General features: G+C 40.8%; 3 protein-coding genes across 15 annotated transcripts in view; 1 reads left to right on the plus strand and 2 right to left on the minus strand.

The window, feature by feature from the left end:
* The first annotated feature begins 3,408 nt into the window (after positions 1–3,408).
* On the plus strand, positions 3,409–12,517 carry eva1c (eva-1 homolog C (C. elegans)). 2 transcript variants are annotated; one of them, XM_084731297.1, is made up of 8 exons: positions 3,409–3,880; positions 6,394–6,590; positions 7,215–7,338; positions 7,570–7,722; positions 9,934–10,077; positions 10,634–10,711; positions 11,621–11,722; positions 11,808–12,517. In XM_084731297.1, the coding sequence occupies exons 1-8, from the start codon at positions 3,766–3,768 to the stop codon at positions 12,170–12,172; spliced, it is 1,278 nt and encodes a 425-aa protein (XP_084587423.1). In that variant the 5' UTR covers positions 3,409–3,765; the 3' UTR covers positions 12,173–12,517. The 2 variants fall into 2 exon arrangements, with proteins under 2 accessions (XP_084587423.1, XP_084587424.1); XM_084731298.1 differs by lacking the exons at positions 9,934–10,077; positions 10,634–10,711.
* A 2,499-nt stretch (positions 12,518–15,016) lies between these two features.
* On the minus strand, positions 15,017–18,149 carry cfap298 (cilia and flagella associated protein 298). The gene is made up of 7 exons (XM_084731299.1): positions 17,377–18,149; positions 16,966–17,133; positions 16,318–16,385; positions 16,067–16,225; positions 15,753–15,884; positions 15,534–15,629; positions 15,017–15,446 (listed from the first exon to the last, which is right to left on the minus strand). Exons 1-7 carry the CDS (start codon positions 17,513–17,515, stop codon positions 15,336–15,338), a joined length of 873 nt encoding a protein of 290 aa, XP_084587425.1. The 5' UTR covers positions 17,516–18,149; the 3' UTR covers positions 15,017–15,335.
* Positions 18,150–21,866: 3,717 nt separating this feature from the next.
* Positions 21,867–23,899, minus strand: part of synj1 (synaptojanin 1) — a 34,883-nt gene continuing 32,850 nt past the window's right edge. For 11 of the 12 annotated variants that reach the window (XM_084731304.1, XM_084731300.1, XM_084731309.1 and 8 more), the window contains one exon: positions 21,867–23,815. In XM_084731304.1, the coding sequence (XP_084587430.1) occupies positions 22,829–23,815 (987 nt within the window). In that variant the 3' untranslated portion in view covers positions 21,867–22,828. The remainder of the gene's footprint in view (positions 23,816–23,899) is intronic. The other variant, XM_084731312.1, reaches the window with a different exon arrangement.

Genomic DNA, 23,899 nt, shown 5'->3' on the forward strand with positions numbered 1-23,899 from the left:
ATTTGAGGCCACACATTTCTCATTACAACTTCCTGTCTTAAAGTTACGTGCCTTTTAATCTGTTACCCTGTTTCTGTGCATCTGTTTTTGTATCTCAGTTGCAGAGTAGGAGAACGTTTTAGAACGGTTCTCTGTGACAATCTGTCCCTTTACATTTTAATGTAGTCTCTACAGTTGTGACCGCCTCAAACACGTCACACGACCGTCTCCATCTTTTGAATACTCTAAGTAAACAAAGAAACCTCCCCAGTCTAGGAAATGATCTTTTCATCACTGCAGGTTTCTTGGAAAGAATTGTGAAAATACAGATCATCATCTCTCTGTCCTTCGGTTTGATACGGTTTATGTCCTCCTCTTCCTGTTTGTTACAAAACATCATAAACACTAATCAAATGTTTTGTCTTTGTTTTCCATGTCGTCTCTGCCGTCTAATTGAGAGGTTGTTTTTTTTTACATGTCGTGTGAGAATTTTTCTTTAATCAAGTTAGCATGCCAGATGCATTTTAATAAACCACAACATGTTTTAGATTTTCTTTATGGCAACTTTGGAAGAATATTTTCAAAAATAATTTTACTGTTATTATTATAACATAATGAGATTATTCTTAAGTGTAAAGACATTTATGTCATTAACTGGTCTTAACTCTAGTGGGTTATTTTGATAGGTTTACATAACAACCTTAATATCCTCTCCTCACACATCTACATATATCAACTTTTCACATCTGCCTTTACACATTAATCTAATGTTATTAGTACATTTACTTGTGTCATTTTTGCTTTCCTTTCTGACCTACATGTCTGAATCTCGTCTTAAAAACAAAGTGCGGGAAACGTCTTGGGTTTGACAACAAAATTCCACAGGCTTTGGAGGGATAACAGCACATGAAAGGGGTTTTGGAGCCACTCCCTGGGTGCCTGAAGCTAAAGTACAGAGAATGGAAGCAGCCAGGGGGCCTGTTGTCCAGTTTGTATGCAAAATATCACCTCCGCAGTTCCTCCCCCTGCCAGTTTTTCCCCCCACGGAGCCGAGCGTGGAGACCCCAACGTCTCTGTCAGTTTGACTGTTGTAGGTCTGCGCCGCGGTCTGACATGTAGATTGACCGGTTACCATGGAGTGGGTCATGGATGTGGGCCGAGAAGCAATTTACCCAGTAGGCCCCCCGCTTCATTCAAAAGCCCCATGGGTAGGGCATCGACAGTTTATGAAAAGAAACAGAATCAAAATATCATTGACTTGAAACTTGATCTTTGTAGATTAAAAAAACATGAAAACATGGACTGGTGGGAGACACAGTCCCACACAAAGTACTGTTACAACTAATCAAACTTTTTGTCTTGCTTTTTGGTTACTGGTTTCTAATTCAAGGATGGCTTTCTTGAACAAAGATTTGGTCAGTGTGATGTGCTTTTTTTCTTTGTCTTCAAGGTCAAGTATCCGTCTATCTTTTCATATTAATCTTATATTCACAACTCTACATTATTAATTTTGTGTGGGAAAGATATTACACAAAATATGCCAAAAACCCAAGTCTCAAGAAAAGTCTGAATCAAACACAATAACCCCAAAAACCTTTGAGTTAGATTTTTGTTTATTATTACTTAATGAAACATTTCACCAAAAAAATCAAGACTATACATTTTTCCTCTGGACCGTAGTGCTATTTATTGATCTAGATTGTTTTGATGTGATAATCCACAATAAACCCTGATCTTGTCGTGAGCAGGTTCATGTGGGATTTTTTTCATTTCTACCATCCACTAACCAAATCACTGCGCAGGACAAAGCGTGCATCTACTCACGGAGGAGAGGTTACAGCTCAGCTGAGGAGGACGCCATCAGTGAAGACATCCTGCAGTGTCACAAGCACAAGACTCTTGTACATGAGAAGATGCACACTCCCTTCTGCGAGGTGATTCAGTTGGCAGGTGTGGTTCAGTAGAAAGAAAATAGTTCCTATCTAATACTGTTAAAAATGGATTTTGACAGAATGGTGCCATTGCTTCAGGTGAGTGCCATTACTTGCCATGACGCTTTTTAGCCTATGTATGTGTTTTTGTGTTTTTTGTATGTTTTGTATTCGTCCAACTTGTACAATGAGTATTTGCCTTTGGCCCTTTGCCCACCATTATGTTTCATTTTTGGCCCTCCAATGGAAAAAAGGGACACCACAGATCTGAATGGATAAATAGCACTACAGGGAAGACGATGAACATGAATTTTTGATTTTGACGTGAACTGTTCCTTTAAAATCAACCCAGTGACATGATAACATAATATCCAGAAGGGTTTATTGATTACCTCTACATAAATAATGCAGGCTTGGGGAGTAACAGATTACATGTAACAGGATTATGTAATCAGGATACAAAAAAGGTAACTGTAATCCGTAATAGTTACAGAAAAAAGGCAGCAGATTTCAGTAATATTTAGTAAAAATGGGGATTATTTACCAGGATTACACTTTTAAAATATATTTTAAAATAAAGAACAATATACATAAGACCCAGACTGGAATAAATATATGTAAGGTTACTTGAAGTTTGAGTGTGAATGGCGTATTTAAAGTGCATTTAAATGTTCTTATTACACAGCTCTGTTAAATACTTGCTTCTGATTAGTCCATGCTGCACTCTAAGGTCTATTATTTCTGACATTTCTGACTGCAGACCGTTGCTATGAAGAACAGACTGTTGCTATGGATGCAGTTGTGAGCATAGACTCTGGAGGAACAGTGAAATCATTTTTAAATCAGAAAAGTGATTTTGAATCAATATGTTGTGTCAAATTATTGATTTTTATTTTTGGTAAGCAATCGTGCAATTACCAGGTTAATGAACAGTGAGCAGTTCATTATTGTGAAATAAACTCCTACTGGATTCTTCTTCATGTCAGGGTCTTAATCTCAATGTGCATTTGTTCTTAACAAAGGAAGGAGCATCTGGACCACCTGGAAACCTAAACAAGAACGTAAAAACTTTATATTATGTTAATCAGTTTCACTTGATGTAATCCAAAAATAACAAAGTAATCAAGTTACAATACTTTAAAATTGAGGTACTTGGATGAGGTTACTGGCTACATTTTTAACAGGTGATCAGATAAACAGGTACAGATATCATGAAACAAATTCACATTGTAAGAAACATTTAAATTTGCAGTTGTGGAGAGGAAAAGGAAGAGAGAGGCAGAGGAGTAAAAGAAAGAAAGGCAGAGGAGAAACTTCACTGAATGAAAGCATTTTTCCCATAATCCAAAAAGTAAACATGCGCCCCATGGGGGGGAAAAAATAAAAGCTGCTGGCAGTGCGTCATAGCAGAGAGTGTGTGTGTGTGTGTGTGTGTGTCACCCCTCTTCCTTTTAAAATAGTTTTATCTGCCACGCCCACTCCATAATTCCCACTCAGCTGTTACTGTAAGACGCGTTTAGTTTCCACATGCTTTTATTCACAAATGAATCCGCGTTGGGCAGCAGGAAGCTCGGACCGGGAGAATCACCACGCGTCGGATTAATCAGCTCGTCTGTCAGTTTGGAACAACTTGTTGCGCAGCTGCTATTTCTAACCTCCTCTGTGGTCCAGATACACGCCGCTTTCTGCTCCATACGGTGGCATTTTCTATGAAAGAAGACAGATGGATGGAGCGGGGACTTTCTCCCGAGGACCCAGGAATTATTTGACCCGTTTTTCTTTGGTTTTTGTCATGAAGTCCTGTGGCCCGCAGTTGAATTTTCGAGTCTGTCTAATATGATCTCAGAGACAGGGGATGCGGGTCATGAGCTGGACGCGTCCTGGTCACGGACTGGACTGGAGCCACAGCCTCTTTTACCTGACTTTACTCCTGTGGACCAGACGCATGAGTGCACTGGCTGACTTCTCAAGTAAGATGATGATGATGGTGATGATGGTGATGATGGTGATGATGATGGTGGTGATGCACAGGGAGAAGAAAAGAGGACAGGAGGGTTTTTGTCCTAAGAAGCCCACTAACATAAAGTGTTATTCATGGCACGACCAATACTGGAATTGTGGAGCCAATACCAATATTAGGGAGTAAAAAAAATCTGATATTAATACATCATATTCTTGATACAGAATATAAAATACATTAACACATTTTTTTGCAAGGACCCCTCAAAAGTGATTAATACTTGTGACAAAGATATGTAAAGGAGGCAGGATATTTTGCAGTTTAACATAAACTATATTGTCCAAAATGATTTTACAACACTGAAACAGTATGTTATTGCTGCCTCTATATTTCTAACCCCTTTTGCTTCTGTGCACTGCAAATTTCCCTGTTGTGGGACAAATAAAGGATTATCTTATTTTATCTCATCTTATCTTAGCTTATCTTATTTGCTCTTATCATATTTTCTATTTTATAATTATAAATAGCTAAATAAAAAAACACAAATAGAGCAAAATGTATGTATATGTTATACCTGAAGTAAGAAAAATCATCAAACATATAAAATGCTGCCAATAAAGTTAATGAATCAACAATCTGCACTGTCGATAAAGCTGTGATAAGTAAACATCGGGTCAATGATACTGGTCAATCAATACATCAGTTGGGCTCTAGTGCCGTAATTTAGGTTTGGTCTGGCAGCATTGTAAGTGGTGCAACTACAGTGGGGGAGTGAAAAATGTACTGAAGATATGTGTTGTTTCTAGTCTTTTTTTTTTACATCACCAGTGTGCCTAAAATATCAACCATTTGTCCCAAAGATCCAACTTGAGATTCAGCATGGAGCTACACACCTGTCTGAGAAGGGGAAATGTAAAAAGACAGGGTCATGCATTTTGTAGAGTTGTGTACTGGCAAGAATCTGGTGATACAATATAAATCACAATACACAGATTACAATTCGGTATATTGCAATACTATAAGCAAGGTGACATATTGTTTTTTTTGTTTAATCTAATTTTAGGAAAACTGTCTTGGGGTGAAGAACAGAAAAATCTGAGTTTAGAGAAAGTTTTCTCATTTTATGCAGTCAGAACAGTGGGATCTGCATTCATATTGACCACAATCCCTGTTACATCCAACATCTCAGCACTACTTTTTGTGCAATTCGACTCAGGAGTAACTTAATCACATCTGCACACCATGCAACAAAGGTGGGTCATATTAGGTTGAATGCCAGTTGGCAGAGTTTACCACCCAGAAAAGAGAACTGGCAGTCAGCGCTCGGTGATGGGTGAGTTTTCAAAGCAAAACGAGAAAACTAACAGACCTCCAAAGAGACCAAACACTGATCTGAAACCATGGATGCATTAAAGTTTTTTTTTAACTGATTAATGGTAATAAGTTGTTTCAAAGTTAAATCCCTGTTTTTTTGTTTGTGTGCCTATTTATACCCTGACGTAGTGGCTTCCTGGAGGCACACCCTCCCATAGAGGGTCCATTTGGTTATTTGTTTAAACAGATTTAAAGAAGTATCCCTGCAATTTTGTATTGCACTTCCACAAAGTTCAGGAACTCACAAGAGACAAATTAAAGCTAGAATTACCACCTTAGGGTTGTGTGACTTCACCAACCAGTCAAGTTGCAGTTTACATCCACGTCTGTCCAGACTCATATAATGTATGTTGTGAAGACTCTAAAGGAATTTAATGAAAGGTTTTAAGTGTATTGGAGGGGGCAAAATACAAGTTATCACTGTATCGATCGATGTGTGTGATTCCAGTGAATAATTGCTGGTGAGATACATGTCACAGTGAAATTGACCTTTATATTTGTGTGACATTTTGTCATAATTAGTGTATGAAGTTTTGAATTAATAGCCAAATCTCGAGTATTGCACTCTGACCACCAAATTCGAATCACTTCATCCTAAACGTTTGTGCCAAGTTTGAAGAAAATCCCTCAAGGCCTTAGTGAGATATCACATTCATGACAAAGGGACAGACATGAGCTCACAGTGACCTTGAACTGTGACCTTTAGCCACCAAAATCTAATCTGTTCATCCTTGAGCCCATATGGATGTTTGTGCCGAGTTAGGGTTGAAGAAATTCCATTAAGGCGCATAATGCCTCCAGCTCCGGCTGTCGCCATAAAAAATAATGGTGAAAGTTTAGATGACAGAGTCCTGACTTATAGTCTCTAGAATGAGCCAAGCTCCAACAGTGTCTGTGTCTGACCCCTTCTTTCAAATCCCACACCTCCAATTCATAATGCAGGCTTTCTGTTAAAAATGTAGGTCTCACACCCAAGCTGAGATAACCCTGATGACATCATAGTTTTGTCTTTTTTTCACACTTTGAAGACGTCCCTCCAGTTTATTAAGCCAGTGCTTTCACAGACTGAGTGGTACTTCTCATGACCTGTACTCTACTGTATCTTTCCATGTGCATTTCAGTCTAAAACCAGTGTCTTTTGTGTGACAGACTACTTGTCCAGGATCATCACCAGTCACTCTGCCGAGGCGTGTGACGGGCAGCCTCTGCGACTCCACTGTCCACGTCACTCCACCATCTCCATCCAGTCTGCCTTCTACGGGCGAGGCGAGGCAACGCTGTGCGGGGCGGACCCTCAGCTCAGAGCCCACAAAAACCACAGCTGTTCAGCTTTTACTGCTCTACAGGTGCAGTTTATGTTTGGGATATACAGCACGCTTCACTTTCGCTGGGTCAGTTGTGTATGGGTGGGTGTTCACTAGTTTCAGCTGATTTATTTACTTAAGTTTTTCCCCCATATGTGCTAGTTTTAGTGACCACACCACCCTTAAGATGAACTGGCTGGTGAATGCTGCTGACTGGTGAAAGGGATAGTTCTGATTTTTTGAAGTGGGGTTGTATGAGGTACTCGTTGGTAGTCAGTGTATTACCTGCAGCAGTGGGAAAGTCAGCACACCCCCTGTTTGGAGAAGCAGCAGGGGTATCGTTATAAGACGCTAAGCAATATACTGCTGCTTTAACTTGCCATCAGACAGCCTTTTCTGACAGGAAACCATCATTATATGAGCCAGATATCACTCTCTCCAAACCAACCAAACTCCAAAATCAAGTCATTTTAATTGTCACCATCTCTGTCACACCAGAGATGCTGGTCTACCTCTGTCTCAGTCAGTCAGGTTGTTTGCGTCAGTTTAGGGCTTTACCATCGTCCAGTTAGTGCATCATTCTTTCTGCTTCTGATTTACTTTTTGCTCACTGTGGAACATTAAATCCTGTGTGCTGGTAAATCCTCCCTTGTGTTTACTGTGCAGAAGCTGCTGTCAGAGTGTCAGAGCCACAGAGATTGCCAGCTGCCTGTCAACCACCTGCTGTTTGGGAAGGACCCCTGCCCTGGAACTACCAAATACCTCCATGTGGACTACAAGTGTAAACCAAGTGAGTTCAGAAGCTCAACTCCCATTTGTCCCATCCTGTTCACATCTATTCCAGAATCAGAATCAGATTTGTTGCCGAGTAGGTTTACACATATTTACACTGAACATTGGATTAGCAACACAGCTATACAAAATAATCTCACCCCTTCCGCCGATCCCACCCCCTCAATTTCCCCCTGCCATCACTTCCTTCTCCTCTTCATCTTCATTGTTTTTTTTTCCACTCACTCAGCCGAACACAAAAGACATGTGGTGTGTGAGGGGGGGACGATGATCCTGCGCTGTAAGCCCCCCAGGGTTCTGAACATCTATGCAGCTGTCTACGGGAGAAGTCTGGGTGAGACTGACACCTGCCCCTCACACCTGACAAGACCACCCCCATTTGGTGAGTCAACAGGTTCTCCTACACAGTTGGAAGGGGAGGGTGAGAGTAGTTGGTTGCAGTCTGAAACTTCACTGCTAGATTCCACTAAATCCTACACACTGGTCCTTTAATAATTTTTTTAAACCTTAGTGTATTTAGAAAGAAATATTTTAATTAGTCATATCTATTGGCGTTTTTTTTTTTTTTTGGGGGGGGGGGTTCAGTTATGTTTCATTCAGTCACATGAAGGATGTTGGCATGACGAAACAGAAATAATGCACTATTTAATGTGAAGTGTTTTTGACTGTCTAAAATAAATTTATCTACTAAATAATGCTGCAACAATTTTAGAAAATGTAAGAGGCTGAGGTTGGGCCTGGTTACTCTGTCTGACACACAAACAAAACATTTAAATGAGATCTGAAGCCTGAAACTTTTATTAATTAAAAAAAGGATGAATTTATTGTAACATGGACAAACTCATACTTAAAGTAATCACAGTGATCAAAAAGGAAATAGTGGTCAACAAAACTCTCTCTAACCAGAGAAGGTGAATGGATGCTCATAATAACTAAATATCTCTGCCCACATCCATGTGACCCACTATCTCCCTAAACAACACGATCACGCAGTAAATGATATCATTAACACTAACAAATACCAAAAATAAAAACAGTCACCCACTTTCATACACCTACAAAAATACATTCTTCTCTGAATTCATTCATGGCTCCTACAAGAGCCCTCTAATTTAATAAGTATGAAAATTAACATTGTGCAAACCTATATCTCTTAATAATGGTACAAAATGACCATGTTAAGTGAAGCGAAGGGTGAACAAGGGTTGTCTTTTTTTCCCGCAGACATTTGGACCATGAATCACAGGTTTTACTGATAAGATTAACCATGGCTCTGCTCTATTTAAGTTAAGCCATGACAGTCAGTCACATGCACTATACCAGGACCCTGGAAAAGAAGCAGCTAAATGGAGTTCATCATTAATTTCATTATTTGCAGCTGTTTCCCACCGTCACATGTCAAAATGCCTCTGTCAGATGGTGATGTGAGTAAAGGTTCTGTGGAAATATCAGCTCTAATCTGCTCACTCAAATCAGAAATTTGCTTTACAGCACAAAGAAATGAGGATGTATGGGACACGTGGTCCTAATTAATGAGAAACACGAGCAAAAACTATACAGGAGGCTTTTTTCACAGCGTGTTTACTCAACAAAAATAGAAATGCATCTTTTCTTTTTGCTCCCATTTTCCATGAGTTTAAATAAAAGATTTTAGACATTTTACGTACACACAAAAAGTTGATTTCTCTCAAATTCTGTTCATAAATTTGTTGATATCTGTGGCAGTGAGCACTTCTCCTGTATCTCCTGTATCAGGTGTATCTTGGGCTGGTCTAAAATGTGCAGTTTTAGCTTAAAAAAGGACATGTATTCGGCACTGAATTATGGCTATTTCACACAGAGTTACAGATACCTTTTTATTTCAAGGATGGCAAAGTCATGATCTGCCCTACTCTGTCTTCTGTGCCTTGTGCGCATAGAAGTCTTAGATTTTTTACTTCAACTCATGAAAAAATGGGAGCAAAAACAAGTGTTGCATTTATATTTTTGTTGAGTGTATTTTGGCATAGAAGGAAAAGCACAGGTGTAACTAATAACATCAATAAGGGCTTCATTCCAGTTGAGCGTGCCCCAGCCATTTTTAACATTATTGAGTTCGCCTGTGCTGTTCCTGGTATGCTGAGTCAAAATGTCTGCTGTGAAAAAGGCCTATAAGAATGGTGCAAGATAAAGGCTAGATTTCATTGTCATTGGTTAGTAATTCTACCAAATTATACTGATTTATTTTATTTTTAATTTTAATTAATTTTACCATGTTGTGACACAATTCTTTAAACTTACTTGGGAAATTAGCGCTTTAGAATAAACCAAATATGTTTGGAGACATCGAACTAATTTAGATGCACTGGGTTAACTATTTACTTTGCAGAAGAAAAAAAACCATGAAATGGCCGGCGATTTCATTGTGGTTAAACTACAACCAAACTCCTGCAGATACTGAATCGGTAGTCCAGCTTTTGTAGCTGAAATATATATCAAGTGAGCTTTTTTTTCCCAGAGTTGAGTGAGCATTACACACATGCACACACACACAAACTCAGTGTTTGTTATTCAGTAGTCGGCTCTCTGAGTTTCTCTTTGCTATTCCCTGCAGAGTGTCTGAACCATGAGGCCGTACACTTGGTGTCCAAGTCCTGCTACAGCAAACAGAAGTGTGTTGTTGCTGTCAGCAACCAGACCTTTAGGGACCCCTGCTTTCCAGGAACCAGGAAGTACCTCAGTGTGGTCTATTCTTGTGGTAGGACTCTCTCTACTTCCTCATTCACAAGATACAATTACAACCTTGTGATAAATCAGAGACAGGGTTCAAAATAGGAATAGGGTGATATAATGGATAGCTCACGTCACGTCTGTTTTTGTTTTTGCTTTATTCATTATGTGACAGTGAATGTTTGTAGTTTTCTACTGTGGGTTCTTATCTGCTGATCTCAGCCATCAGCTGTTCTAATCACATCACACCCAACAACACAGTAGCAGAGAATAACAGACTGTGAGCTCAGATTTGACATCCTGCTTAACTTCCCACGATTGGCACAAATGTTAGTGAGGTCATGCAGCAAAATTGTTCTTGTATCAAAATTTGGAAGATTTGACTTCAGCCTTGTTTTACTTTTTTTCTCTGTCTAGAACAAAACAATGTGAGTTAACCTTGTAGACCCGCTATCAACACAATTGGACAAAAAGCATTCATAATTTCTTTCCACTGTGGACCGAAGGGACGTGCAAATGAATGGTCTACTGTAGAGTCTGTATCAATTTCTCCACAGCAACTTTTTCCGTCTTCCTTCCAACAGTGCCGCAGACTTTACTAAGAGAGGCAGACCCTTCTGTATTCAGCTCCACCTTACCTCCTACTGTGGACACAGAAAAAGGTAACTGCATCATGCTCTCCGTTGCAATTCCACAGCTGTGATCAAATAGTCAAAACAATTTCATCCTGTCTTTTCCTAAACACTTTCTCTTGATCTGGATGGAAAATGTCATGAGGTCAAGAGAAAAATGTGAAGCAGAATTCATCAGGACTTAGCAAAAGACAATCATAGCGCAGAGAGAATCCAACTTTTCTCACATTACACATTAATTAATAACAACGTACACAGTGATGTCAGTGATGTTGATCATTTGCTTTCCTGAAGAGCTGAAAGGTAGGCTTCCTTAAAGGATGACCCAGTGTAACAAAGACATATATACTTAGATGCTGCATTGGCCTTTGGATCATACATCAACACTGCCGCCATACTGGACATCATCTATGTATGTGTGTCTATGCAGTGTACCCTGTGCTAAAGGAGAGATAAGAAATTTGAAGTACCTTTCCTTAGCATTTAGAAAATCCATCCAGCTCTTATACTTCTTGGTCATCTCACTCAGTGAGGGACCTTCCTCAGCAATTTTCCTGAAATTCCAAATCTTGTTCTTTTAACTCTTAGTACATACTGCAGCTTCCCTTACAAAGACATACTATTGCATGCAGTATGCATACAAATGGGACATACAACTTTGTCATAACATAGCATCTTGAACTTTGACCCTCTTGCATTGATTGATTGAGACTTGTCGGTCAGAATAGCCAGAAAAGTCTGCTTGGCGTGCCTACTGCAAATTACAACCAGATGTAGTAGGACAACCAGGTATTTTTGGCATGCTGTATTTGACATAAAATGTATTGGGACATACTAAATCTTTTTGTGGTATACTAAATAGTATGGTAGTATGGGTATAAACTTATGTTTGGAATGCACAGGTTATCTCACATCACCCTTTTTACATTTTCACAACAGCTCCTGCAGATCTGGAGGAGCCTTCCTCCAAAGGGTCAAGAAGGCCAGACAAGTCAGGAGCCATGATGAGCAACTCTCTGCTGACCTACGCCTACATCAAAGGTAAACTCTGTTGATTCACATGCATGCACGCTCTCATGAATCCCCTCCATGTTTTATACACGTCCTCCTTTCATTTCCTTCACAGAGCATCCAGAAATGGCAGCACTGCTGTTCACCTCCAGTGTGTGCGTTGGTCTTCTGCTCACACTGCTGGCCGTGTCAGTCCGAGTGACTTGCAGAGGGAGCCGGCTCAGACTCGCGCCCAAGTCTCGTAACCAAGCTGTCGACTGCCAGGAGGAGGAGGAGGAGGATAACGAAGACGACGATGAAGACGATGAAGATGGAACTGAAAGCTCTTTAATCTCGGCTGCAGACAGGAAGGCAATACACGGCTGGGAGGAAGTGACTTATGTGAGCGAAGCGGCTGAACGGGCCGAGAGGATCGAGCGGAGAGAGATGATCATACAGGAGATCTGGATGAACGCATATCTGAACGGCAGCTCATGTTAACTAAACTGTGACCTGTGGATTCAGGATTTTTTTTCAGGATTCTCTGCAGCAGCTCACAGATTTTGATTATGAACAAGACACTTTTTTTTTTTTTTACATTTTAAAGCAGTCTTTCATGTGTTTTGCCATTTTTGCAGGAGAAGAATGTGATGTTTGGGTGAAAATGCAGTACTGTACTAGCCATTTTTTTTTATAAAGGATCAACAGGGTCTAAAGCTGTAAAATGGGTGGTCACATGTAATTGTTTAAATTGTGTATTTATTCACATTCACCACCAAATGAAGCTGAGATTTCAGGTTGAAACACTGTTTACTGCTACAAAAAGGGTCAGATCAGTGGTTTTGATTTTATAATCTGTCCAGCATACAACACCCTCTAACCTTAGACCCTTGGTTCAGGTAAAGAAAAACTCCTCTTCAACTGAAGCTGTAGTTAGAAATCTGACATGGATAGGGAGCAAATGATGGGAAGCTAAATTTATTTAATATGATCAAATTCTGTCATTTTAGTTAAGATTCTTGATGCACCTCTCTGAACCTTTTGAAGGCTTTTCATATTAGCATGCAGCTGGCCTGACAACAAAACACAAGACGTAATGCCAAGATTGTTGGCTGTCGAACTTTGAGAAATCACCCACTGTTACTGATACTTTATTACAACGATGTCCAATGACCAGCATGTCAGTTTTATGAGAATTTAGGAGCAGGAAGTTTCCTGACATTCAGTTTTTCACAGCAGACAAGCATGCCTCTATTTGAATAATTTGTGAATACCAGGGCAACAGGGCTTCCTAGTTGCTAAAACACAACTCTTTCTAGTACTTTTCTAAAGAATGGAAGGTTTGAGACTGGTTGATAATTAGCTTATCCCTGGTGTGATTTCTCTGCCAGAGGTTTACCACCATCAGTCTTAGTCTAGTAATGGGGACAGCGCCAGTCGAAAGTGATAAATGAACGATATTCAGCATTGTAAGTTCCAGGAATGGCCAGGTATTTTGAAAAGGTTCAGCTGGAAGGTGGTTGAGAATGCTGGTAGGACGACTGCTTTAAGTATGTTTGGTTACTGTCAAAAAGAAATCTGGGAATGTGTTTATTGTTACTGATTAAGCGAGAGAAAAATGCTGCTTTGGCAGCGGACACAGCACCCTTGTTATTCCATACACACTGGTACCATGAGAGGTAGAGAAATTCCAGGTTTGATTTACGTCATTTGCGTTCCAGTCTCCTGCAGGCCTGCTTAAGAGAACTTTCTTCAGTATAGCAGAGTGCCGACCTCTTTGACTGTCTAATTTTAGCAGGAAGCATTGCAATCGAATCCTAGTCAGCAGTCCAGGTCACTGCAGTGAAATGATTGCCAACCAAGTGCTGTTAAATGTGATGGACCAGTGTGGCAAGTGGTGAACATCGGCACCAACGTTACACTTACAGGCTGATGTCACTTCAAATTTTTTGAGAAAGTGATCAGACACCATGGATGTGACAGGAAAGACAGACAGAGTGAGCAGGTTCATGTACAAACTGCTGGTCATACCATAGACCAAAACCTGCCACAACCGATCACTTCTCTTTAAAGATCGTCTAAACTGAATGGACAAAAGGTGTGATTATCCTTGAACTCTACACATCGTGTTCAGGATGTTTTTTTTTAAAATGCAGTGTTCCTTGAAACCAGCCACACCTTTCTGAATCACTGCATCGGCTCTGTCAACAGAACCCCACAGCTTCCACATCCTTGCTGGGACAAGAACTGGAACGACCATCTACTATGTTGCAACATCCTGCCTCAGAGCAGCACCGACTTTCACGTGTGTCTGTGTGTGTGTGACAGGACAAAGAGAGGAAAGGTGTAGCATCCTTGTCCCTACAATCCAAGGGATATAAATCTGTGTGTTCAGGCTGAATCACTACCTCTGAGACTTTGCCGAAAGTTTTTTCAACCCGAACCCAAATTTTCCATGTTTTTGTGTCTACATGACTAATGGGGACATTTTTTGAAACTGGTCCAGCTGCGAAACGGGCTGCATTGTAGTCCTTATGGCCAATTATAAACTGTCACAGTGTGTCAATTATGTGTTTGTTTTGCCACTGACAGGTTCAGGTTGTTATTCTATGTGTCTGTATGTAAAAGATCCCACAACAGACAGACGATTTTGTTTGAGGAAACAAGATCCCTGTTGTTTAACCAGCCAAAGCCACCAGACTGATTGTAAAACAGACTTCATTCAAACTGGACAGAAACTGAATAAATTCACCCAAACTGTCTTGGTTTGTCTTTACACTGCTCCAACAATCACAAACTCCGGTTTAGTCGAAATGAAGGGTTGCATGCGTCCAGAGCTTTGAATCCACCCACTCCATTTTCCTGATTATTGACAGAATATAAAAAAAAATCTGATATCAGGCTAGCGACAGTGAGGTCAGACATCAGAGAGGTTGTGCTGTTGATATGTGCTGCTCAGTGGTTCTCTGGGTCGAGGTCGAGTGGTAGGCACAGTCTTCTATCGTTTTGCGCTATGGCAGCATTTTCTTGACGAGGCAGCATACAGTGGCAACAACACCAGTGTAGGGATCCTTTCTATCATGCTGACGCTTACAATAGCCATCTGAGCTGGTAAGTAGCAAGACAAGCACTTTTAGTGAACCTACTTTGATGGATTTCAACTGCCCGTAAGGACTACGCTGCAGACTGTTTCACAGCTGATGGCTGTTCAGCAATTTCAAAAACTGTTGGTGACTTTGACAGAAAAACATGAGAAAATACAGTCCAGCTAAAAGAAAACCTGTTAGCCTTTAACACGCACCATTAATACAAAATGTATCTTTGTGTACACATACAGGCTTTTAATTTTTTTCATTTGTTTGTTTTTATTTGCACAGCTTCAATAAAAATGTAACTTTACAATCAGGTTTATCACATCACTGTACATATGACATCAGTATTTGGTCTATCATACAATGTGTCCAATAGTCTTCTTCACATTTCAGCTCAAAAACACATCTTCTCCAAGGCATATGAGCACATCTGCAGTGTAAAATATTCTCTGGAAGATCTCAGATAACACAGACAGTGAACTGATAAGGCATCTTTGTGAGTTGCATAGAGACCTGTAAATGACCAGGTCAGAGCAGCAGCTCCAAAGTGACAATCTGAGGGACGACAGTCCTCATCTCGGTCCCCATTTGATGTTGGTGAGGCCTTGAAACTGTTTTTTGAGAGCCTGTCTATCTGACCACTCTGAGTCCAGGTGGCTATCATCGTCCGCCTCCTCCAGTTTCTGAAAAAGTCACCAAAAGAAGGTTAGAAAGGCTCATTCAGTACAAACAGAGAAATAGTTTTTAATGTGTCTTTAGCTTTTCCTCACCTTGAGCTCCTCCTGCCTCCTGTAGTAATGCAGCATCATCTGTTTCTGCTGCTCATCAGAGACCAAAGGCTCTCTCGCTGGCGCCCCCTGCCCTTTCTAAAAGGAACGGTAACAACTGAATTACAGTTATTCTCAAATCTAACAAAAACATAGAAGAAAAAACACTCTACTGTCATATACCACAAAAAATTGCCTGAGATTGGCGGAAATGGTTCTCACCTTTTGGATTTTGACCACAAGCTTTGTCTTTTCATTTTTGCCAATGTAATCCTGCAGTTTTTTTCCACGCTGCATCTCTTTGGCAGCCCACCATAGCTGGCACTCGTCCTCCGTCATCACCTGCAGAGATGCCTGAGGTACAGAGACAGATGGAGAGGGCAGATGCAGAGGAATGGAGGGAGGAAGATAAAAAAGACACAGTACAGACTGCTTCACCTCCAAATGAAGATAAGTTATGACCTTGATGTTGACTGAAATCTAATTTCATTTAGCTATCAGCCAATAGCAACAAGGACAATCTCATCTCTGTTTACCTGTGTTCCTGAAAGGTCTTCCCGGTCCTCAAACTCCATCCTGATAGGGTCATGAGGAGGCAGCCCCATAGGATACACTATCATGACCGCACCCCTTAGCTGATCCAAGGCTTCCTTTACCATCTCCATGGTGACACAAATATTAGCTTGTACTTGTTTCTGAAAGATGAAGAGAAAGACCAGTTGAATAAAATGCACTGAACCTTGGTGAATAAGACACTGTAAGATTTAGTGTTCATACTAATACTCACTTTGGAGATCAGTGCCTTTGCCTCCTCCACTGTTCTCATCAATACTTCTTTCATTTTATCATTTGGAGCTTGTAGAAAAAAAGAGATGAATTGTCACATTACCAAAACATTTTTTTTTCTTTTAACCTGCTTGAAAAGGCCCAACATATTTCCATGCAAAATGAAAGAAATGCTTGGTGAATTAACCCATAATAATGATGTTTCATATTTTTATATATAAATATATGTAATGTACAATCAACAGGGGAAGGGAAATTACATACTTGCATTTTAATTATTAACATTATTCTAAGCTGCTACAAGTAACTTTGGGAAAGATAGTTGGCTGTCGAGTTTCCCTAAAAAGGACAGTCTAAAAGGGATATCAACTGTAAAGGCCTTCCTAACAATGTTAGACATGCAATGAGAATAATTTTCTTGTTATGCTGTGTAGTCAGCAGACATCTAAGCCAAGGACTCCTTACAAGATAAAAAAATATACTGAGAACTCTCTTATCTATGTCCCTTAAATTAGAGAAAGCTGGTTTTCCCCATCAATGGGCGGATAACATAAAATGTAATCTATAAGTATTACAGATTTAAAAATTAAAATAATATTTGTTGAACTACGAATCCTTTTGTAAATGAAATTACTAGTCAAAGTCTCACCATGTCCGTTCCTTCTCCCAATCTCATCCTTTTTAAATACTGGCCCTCCGCTGGGTATGCACTTGTCTTCCCATTCATCCTTCAGATTCAGCTCCACAATCTGCTCCTCTGTCAGCCCCTGCATGTTGGATGGCAGTGTGATGCCATGGTCTGCCAGCTCTGGGATCTCTGAGGGTTTATAAATGAACAACCAAATCTGTCACTGCATGCAATGTCCTACTAGACTGAAGACAAATCTTAGTTACTTATTTACTCTTTGTCTCTTGTTTTAACTTAACAAGCCCAGTGGTGTTTTGCCAGCAAGAAGTTATCCAGTTTAAATAGTAGTAAAGTAAGATGTGTGAATGCAGCCAGTTGAAGCCTCTCATCTCTACACAGACTGCACAGAAAGCATCGTGTATGTCATCTCACCTGAACATATTCTGTCCACTTTAAGTCTCCCGTTGTAAATGGTTGTAACCTGCTGGATAACAGTCTCCAGAGGAGAGTCCACGGTGGTGTTGAACAGAAACTGGCTCTCGTCCCCACGCTTCACATGCAGCTGCACCATCTTTAACAGTACTTCACCGCCTGTTAACCCGCTTAAAGAGGCGTTTAGAGACAGAAGTGTAATGCGACTTTGTTTGTTGAATGAACCCTCAACTACACGAGGATTTGTTCGCAGAAAACACCGCTCGGGGTCTTTAGGAAAACAGTGTAACCATAGCAACAGTCGTGTTGCGGACGCTTCCAGGAAATACCAGCTCTCATCAAGCTAGCTGATTTAGCTAACTGTTAGCTGTTCACATTCACTCGCTCGCGTTAAATATGTTAAAGTAATTTCTCTACACCGAGAGTGAAAATTATGACACTTAAGTACGGTGTGAGCCTACACTGTTCAGTCTGGGCTCACACTTTATTTGTAACCGGTGACATTGCTAGCTAAAGCTTCCATGAGGATTCCTTCGCCGTGTCTAGAAGGGAACTCTCGAGTCGTGAAACTCTCGTGAGATTTGGACGCGTTGTTTCTTCATTGTGCGGTCTGTACAAAATAATTGTGTTTTACAATGTGACAACGCTGTGATTAAGATACGCGTAGATTTAGGTACAAAAAACACATAGGTAGTGTTTGGGAAAGTTCGTGGTTTGGGTTAAAATAACCATTCCCGCGAGATCTTTGCGGGTCTGGGGTTCTCTTCTAGACACGAGCGGATTCTTCCGTCCAGATTCTTCTTCTTGTGAACGTTTTATGGCAGGTTAGATTAATCCAAGCAGTATCACTGCCCTCTAATGGTAAATTATGATAAGACTGTGTTTTGTACAGTGAGGGGACAAGGTCCTTAGGAAGTGTTTCTAGTCTTTGACTGCGGTCAGTAATGAACAAGTACAACTCTGTGGTACGTAGTGGATTTTTGTATTGTGGAAATATGGTAGGGATGCGGTAGGGATGATTTGCTTTGCACCAAGGTGCCCAGCTGGTAAAATAACTGAACATAGGTTATCTTGTGGACACAAGCTAATCCACTGTCCTGGCTGTTAAACCAGCAGGCAAGAGAAAACCACTTGCCTAAATATCTGTTTCTTTGCATAAACTGCCAAACTAAAATACTATATTTAAAACTACAAGTAAAAAAAAAACCCAATACAATACAACACAAAGTAGCTGAGGCTATAAAAAAAAAATTGATTAGTATTACATAGATGAGTACTGTGATATACAAAGTGAGAACAGAAACAAATGGCCATGATTTAAAAGGATACAGTATGTTTAAGAGGCACTTGATTATTTATGCAATATTATCATATCTTTATTATTAACATATCTCAATTTCATTTTTTAAATTTCACAGTTATCATCACTGCTGGTATGTTGCAACAGCCCCAATTTTAACATAATTTTGTTGTAGAAACATAAATGTCTCCATTAACAAACACTGGTAAAGTTTTCTTGAATTTTGAGTAGAGGTATATCAGTGTTTGTCATCCCTAGTCCTAGGCCACACTGTCCTGTATGTTAGAGGTTTTCCTCTTAGAACACAGGTGATTTGAATGAAGCTTGACGAGGAGATCATTTGAATCAGGTGTGCTGGAGCAGGGAAACATTTAAAACATGCAGGGCAGTTGGTCCCAATCCCTGAAGATTCAAGGAACAATGAAATGCACAATGTATATCTTTTATGATGTGGAATTAAGTTATAGCCTGCATTAAAAAAAAAAGACATCAACATTCAGGTAAACTTACATTTATTTTTGCATACATACAACATAAACTGCTTCATACATAAATGTGCAATCAGCTGTGCACTTAAAATATGGAACGTTGGATATTAACATGAATCGCAGCTTCATGTTTTCTCTTTTATACATACAGAATATGTTCAACAACACAGACTCTTATTTACTATGGATTATAGCCATAAAAAGGGACACCGACCTCACAAAAGGAGCAATTTTGTTTCCTATAAAATCTCATCTTGAACATGACATGACACAAAGCGCTGGCTAGTCACCTACGTTTAATGCAGATACAGTACCTACTGCACACATCTGGATAACACAATAAATGCATTTTTAGAGATGACATTGACATGTAAGCAAAGGCAACCCGATACACTTGCTTACATAGATAGCTACTGCTTTTCAGTGTAGTGAATGAAGATTATTTTTTACGCATTTTTACACGGTGTTTAAACAAAGCGCAGAAGCGTTAGTTAGCTGGTACTTCCTTGGGTCAGATGTTTTATCCTCCTTGAACCATCAAATTTCTGAAGCGTGGGGGAGACAACATCTGGGTAGACTGACACAGCTGGCAAGTGTCATGTTAGGGAGGACTGTACTTTCACTGATCCTTTTGCAAAACTATTGCTTTGTCATCACTGACGTCGACCTATACAACTCAACAGAAACGAAAAGAGTGAAGTAGGTAGTACAGGGAACAATACTGACACATCACCTCTGACAACACCACACGCGCACACACACACACACACACACACACACCCTCATGAATGAAATCAGTGAGGCTCAGTAACAATTACTCCGGGTTAGATATCACGGGTGGAATCGCAAACACTGAGAAGAGTTTGACACCCAGCGCTCAAATCACACTGCTGTTTGGAATGTGGACCACACAACAAACAACTGGAAATAAACATCTGGTGATAATGCTTTTGGGTCCGAGCAGCGTTGCTACCAGGGAATTCTCACTCAGGAAGAGGGTGCTTTGTGGAAAAATAAGTTCCTTGTCTTGCATCGTTAACATTTTCGCATACAATGCTGCCACTCCACAGTGGAAATACAGAGTTACAGCCATGAGAAAGTGAATACAGTGGCTGTTAGTTCAGACTTCCTACAGAGAGAAGCTCTGGTATTCCACTCTTAAACTCTGTACACACACTCACATCCAAACACAAACACCATAACAGACAATATGCACCTCAAACACAACACATTACTTCTCACCACAGTATCAACAATAGATTATTTAGAGTAATTTTCCTTAGAAATGAAAAGCAAAGTAAAAAAAAAATGTGCCCTCTTATAATTATTACATATGGCATGTCCTTGCCGCCATGCCCACAGATCCAAATCACTGCATTATCTTTGTACCTAAAAATAACAGAAGTATACACACGCATACGCCACATTCTCTGAATTTACAATAGTATTTATGATTAAATGCTTTGGATAAAAATCAAGAAACGATGGGGGTGGAAAGGTCAAAAAAGCCCTCTCATCTGTTCAGTCTGCAGGCTCTCATCTCTGTCACTCTGCCATCAACAAGAATACAACTATGAAAGCAGAGCACACACACAGCATTTGAGTGCATATCAGTTACATTGTGCAAACCACTGATACGGTCATCACAAACACACATACGCACATTTAGCAAGTAGTTTTCCATATTGAAAACGTACATTTATACATAATCACTATGTATAGGTTTTGATATAGAGCTACAAAATATATTCAGCTAAAGCGTACCAGCCCGTAGACGAAGAATGATGACTGAGTTGAGAGAGAACAAAATGTTTTACTATGGATGCGAGCAGCACACTCAGGTATTTTGCCCCTGCATCATGCCCCGCCTTTATTTTGGGTGAAAACAACTTCTCTAATTGACATTTTTTTTGTGCTCCAACAGTTAAGGGAGCTTGATACATTGGTCAAACTTCTCCTTTCTTGTTTGCTATACTTTGATATGCTATGTGCTAGGTTCAACTATATTTAAAAAAAAAAACAAACCTTACCTTGCCACATATATAGTCAAACCCTATGTTAGCCATGTTAGCAAAAGACTAGCTAACTAGCTAGCTAATGACATTTGCTGTCAGATGTAACAAGCTTGCTAAAGATTGATGTATATTAGCTGGACAGTTTGCAAGTGTTTTTCTACACTAGCTAACTATCTAGCTAACGATTGGTGTAGATTAGCTAGCTTATTTACTTCTTTTTTTGTTTTTTTAACTAACATTAGCTACCTTTAGATATGACAGTACACATTGCTTTTATGGGCACCTATGCAACATCTGTTAACCATCTTCAACAACTGTTTTATTATACAGGAGTGTAGCACATCTAAGTGCAGGAAACAGTAAAGGAGAAAGCTGACCAAGGTTAGAAAAGGGGTGGAACTTAGGAAGGGTCCGTTTGACTGGAGGAAAATACAAATTCAGATCTTTGTTTAAACACATAAAATAAGAAAACCGCATCTCTTTTAAGGTATTATGAGCCATATACAACTACCTTACTGAATCTTCAGGTGATGTATTTCAGACATCATCTGTCACTTTTTATATTGTTAAGACACTTCATTTAGCTGTTTTGGTACTTTTGAACCAAACTCCATTCTAAAAGCAGGTGTTTTATGGTAGGGCAATATTTTTTTTTTTTACAGTAAAAGCTTTAATTCCACCACCATTAAGACTCTTATCTGATTCATTCTGATCTACAGGCACAATCGGCACACGTAATTTACTCAGTAACATCATGAACTAACGTGATCAAATGTTTGCCACAGCCAGACATGCTTACTGGCCACTTTAATAGTGCTTGTTTTCACCCAAAAGGGGGGCAGTCGCTCTCAAGACAGGGACGTGACGTACGGTTGCGCTCCAGCATCAAGTGAATAAGATGTTACAGAGCATCAGTCCTTCGGCAGTGAACGGTTTGACTATGACACTGTGGTGTCGGCGAGGAGGCAATGACAAAACCCAGTGCAACGTAAAGTACATTCATGGTAAAAGCAAGCGCACAATATGACTTTTTAAATTTGCACCCCTCAGACACGAAAGAACAGAAAAAAAGGAATTCTCAGATTGCTGCAGACAAATTCGAGGGCAAATGTCAAACCTGAAATGCATAGCCTTCTACTACATGTAAACCGACAAAACCAAGAGTAGATTACCCTCCACTCTGAGAAATCCTGTTCTAATGTACAGATCAGTAGAAATGATGGATATGAGCCGCAAATGCAAAGGTAACACTGATTCTGGTGAAAGCTGGCAGTGCGCTGCGCAGCCACACAGACGTGTCTTGATATTGCACAGGTGGTTACACACATGATTTGTGCGTATATAGATGTAATTTATATAACTATATACTGTAGACACAGGCACGTGTTTGCTGCCATAAATAAAAATAAACGTCAGAAGGATTCATATTAAAATAAATGTTAATATAAGGGAACGAGCAAACATATCTGTGGTAGAGTTAGAACACACGTTTAGGCTCAAGATATAAATCCTTTCCTGTGATTCAGAAGGGGATTGGTCGATCTATACTTCTTAAATACTGTCTCTTTTGTACAATACACACACACATATACACATTTGTGATAGATCTATACATATCTGGATATGCCCTTTACATATTAAGAGTGATTCTAACTTTGTGTCGAGTCCCTAGGGAAGAAGCAGTCGTCAATGGGTCCCACTGGGAGCTTTGGGTTACTGGTTACTGTTCTGGATGGGACAGGAGGAGGGAGGGTTGGGAATACCGACGGGGTCGAGGACAACCAGTCGGGCTCCGAGTTGAACACGGAGTGGGAAGGCAGAGTCTGGGACCTAGAGGGGAAAACAGGGGCCTGTGGTGTTTTGGTTGAAGGTGGGAAATCATCATCGAAAGTGACCCACTGCTGGGCTGGTTTCCCCGCTGGTGGAGGCGGCTGGCGACGAGGAGCGAGGGTGGGAGGGATGGAGGAAGGTGGAGCCAGAGGCAAGGCCGGGGCAGGAGACGGGTCGAGGGGGAGCAGAGGAGCTGGTGTAGGATTGAGAGCGGATGAGGGTCCGAACAGAGACATGGTCCTTTGGAGTGGGGCGGCAGGGGCTGCTGTTGGAGCAGCAGAGGTTGGGATGAGCGGCGGCGTGAGAGCAGACGCGGTCCTCTGAAGGTTTAGCGTCGCCGCCGGACGCTGGATGCTGAAGTCCGGGGTCAGCGAGCGGTGCTGCTGCTGCGCCAGCGGGCCTGTGAACGGATTGGTGCTGCTGGGTCGGGCAGGAAGTGGTTCAGTCGGGAAGGGCCCCGGTGAAGCGCGCAGTGTCTCCTGCGAGCGACTACGAGACGGGATCGGAGGAGGCGGGAGCAGGGCGGAGGCAAAGGGCGACGGGGTGGAGAGTGAGGAAGAGGAGGATGAATCAAGTGCCTGCAGGTCTGACAGAGCGGAGGACTGGAGGGAGAAGGATGAAGGGAGAGTGTTGGAGGACATTCTGGACGCAGGAACTGCAGGAGGAGCACGCAGAGAGGAGCCTCTGGTCAAGGACTGGGTGGCGTGCCAGGGGGTGGAGGAAGAGGAGAAGATGTCAGATGCAAGCGTGTCGAAGGGGTCGGGCTTCCATTGTGCTTCTCTTTGGATTCCGTTCAGTCCGTTCGTCTAAAGAAGAACAAAACAAAGACAATGCCATTCAGAGGTAACAACAAATGATGTGTAGATATATGAAGCATGAGCTAATATTGC

The sequence above is a fragment of the Lutjanus erythropterus genome, chromosome 11 (genome assembly GCF_056507025.1).
Source record: "Lutjanus erythropterus isolate fLutEry1 chromosome 11, fLutEry1.hap2, whole genome shotgun sequence".
Taxonomy (NCBI): domain Eukaryota; kingdom Metazoa; phylum Chordata; class Actinopteri; order Lutjaniformes; family Lutjanidae; genus Lutjanus; species Lutjanus erythropterus.

Excerpts from the sequence above, each read along its gene's own strand:
- eva1c (XM_084731297.1), top strand. The coding sequence starts at position 3,766 with ATGCGGGTCATGAGCTGGACGCGTCCTGGTCACGGACTGGACTGGAGC. Across the intron at positions 7,723-9,933 it reads GACAAGACCACCCCCATTTG|AGTGTCTGAACCATGAGGCC; the intron begins GTGAGTCAACAG and ends TATTCCCTGCAG. Across the intron at positions 10,078-10,633 it reads CAGTGTGGTCTATTCTTGTG|TGCCGCAGACTTTACTAAGA; the intron begins GTAGGACTCTCT and ends TCCTTCCAACAG.
- cfap298 (XM_084731299.1), bottom strand. The coding sequence starts at position 17,515 with ATGGTGCAGCTGCATGTGAAGCGTGGGGACGAGAGCCAGTTTCTGTTC. Across the intron at positions 16,226-16,317 it reads CAAAGGCACTGATCTCCAAA|AAACAAGTACAAGCTAATAT; the intron begins GTGAGTATTAGT and ends TTCATCTTTCAG. Across the intron at positions 15,630-15,752 it reads TTGTGGTCAAAATCCAAAAG|AAAGGGCAGGGGGCGCCAGC; the intron begins GTGAGAACCATT and ends CGTTCCTTTTAG.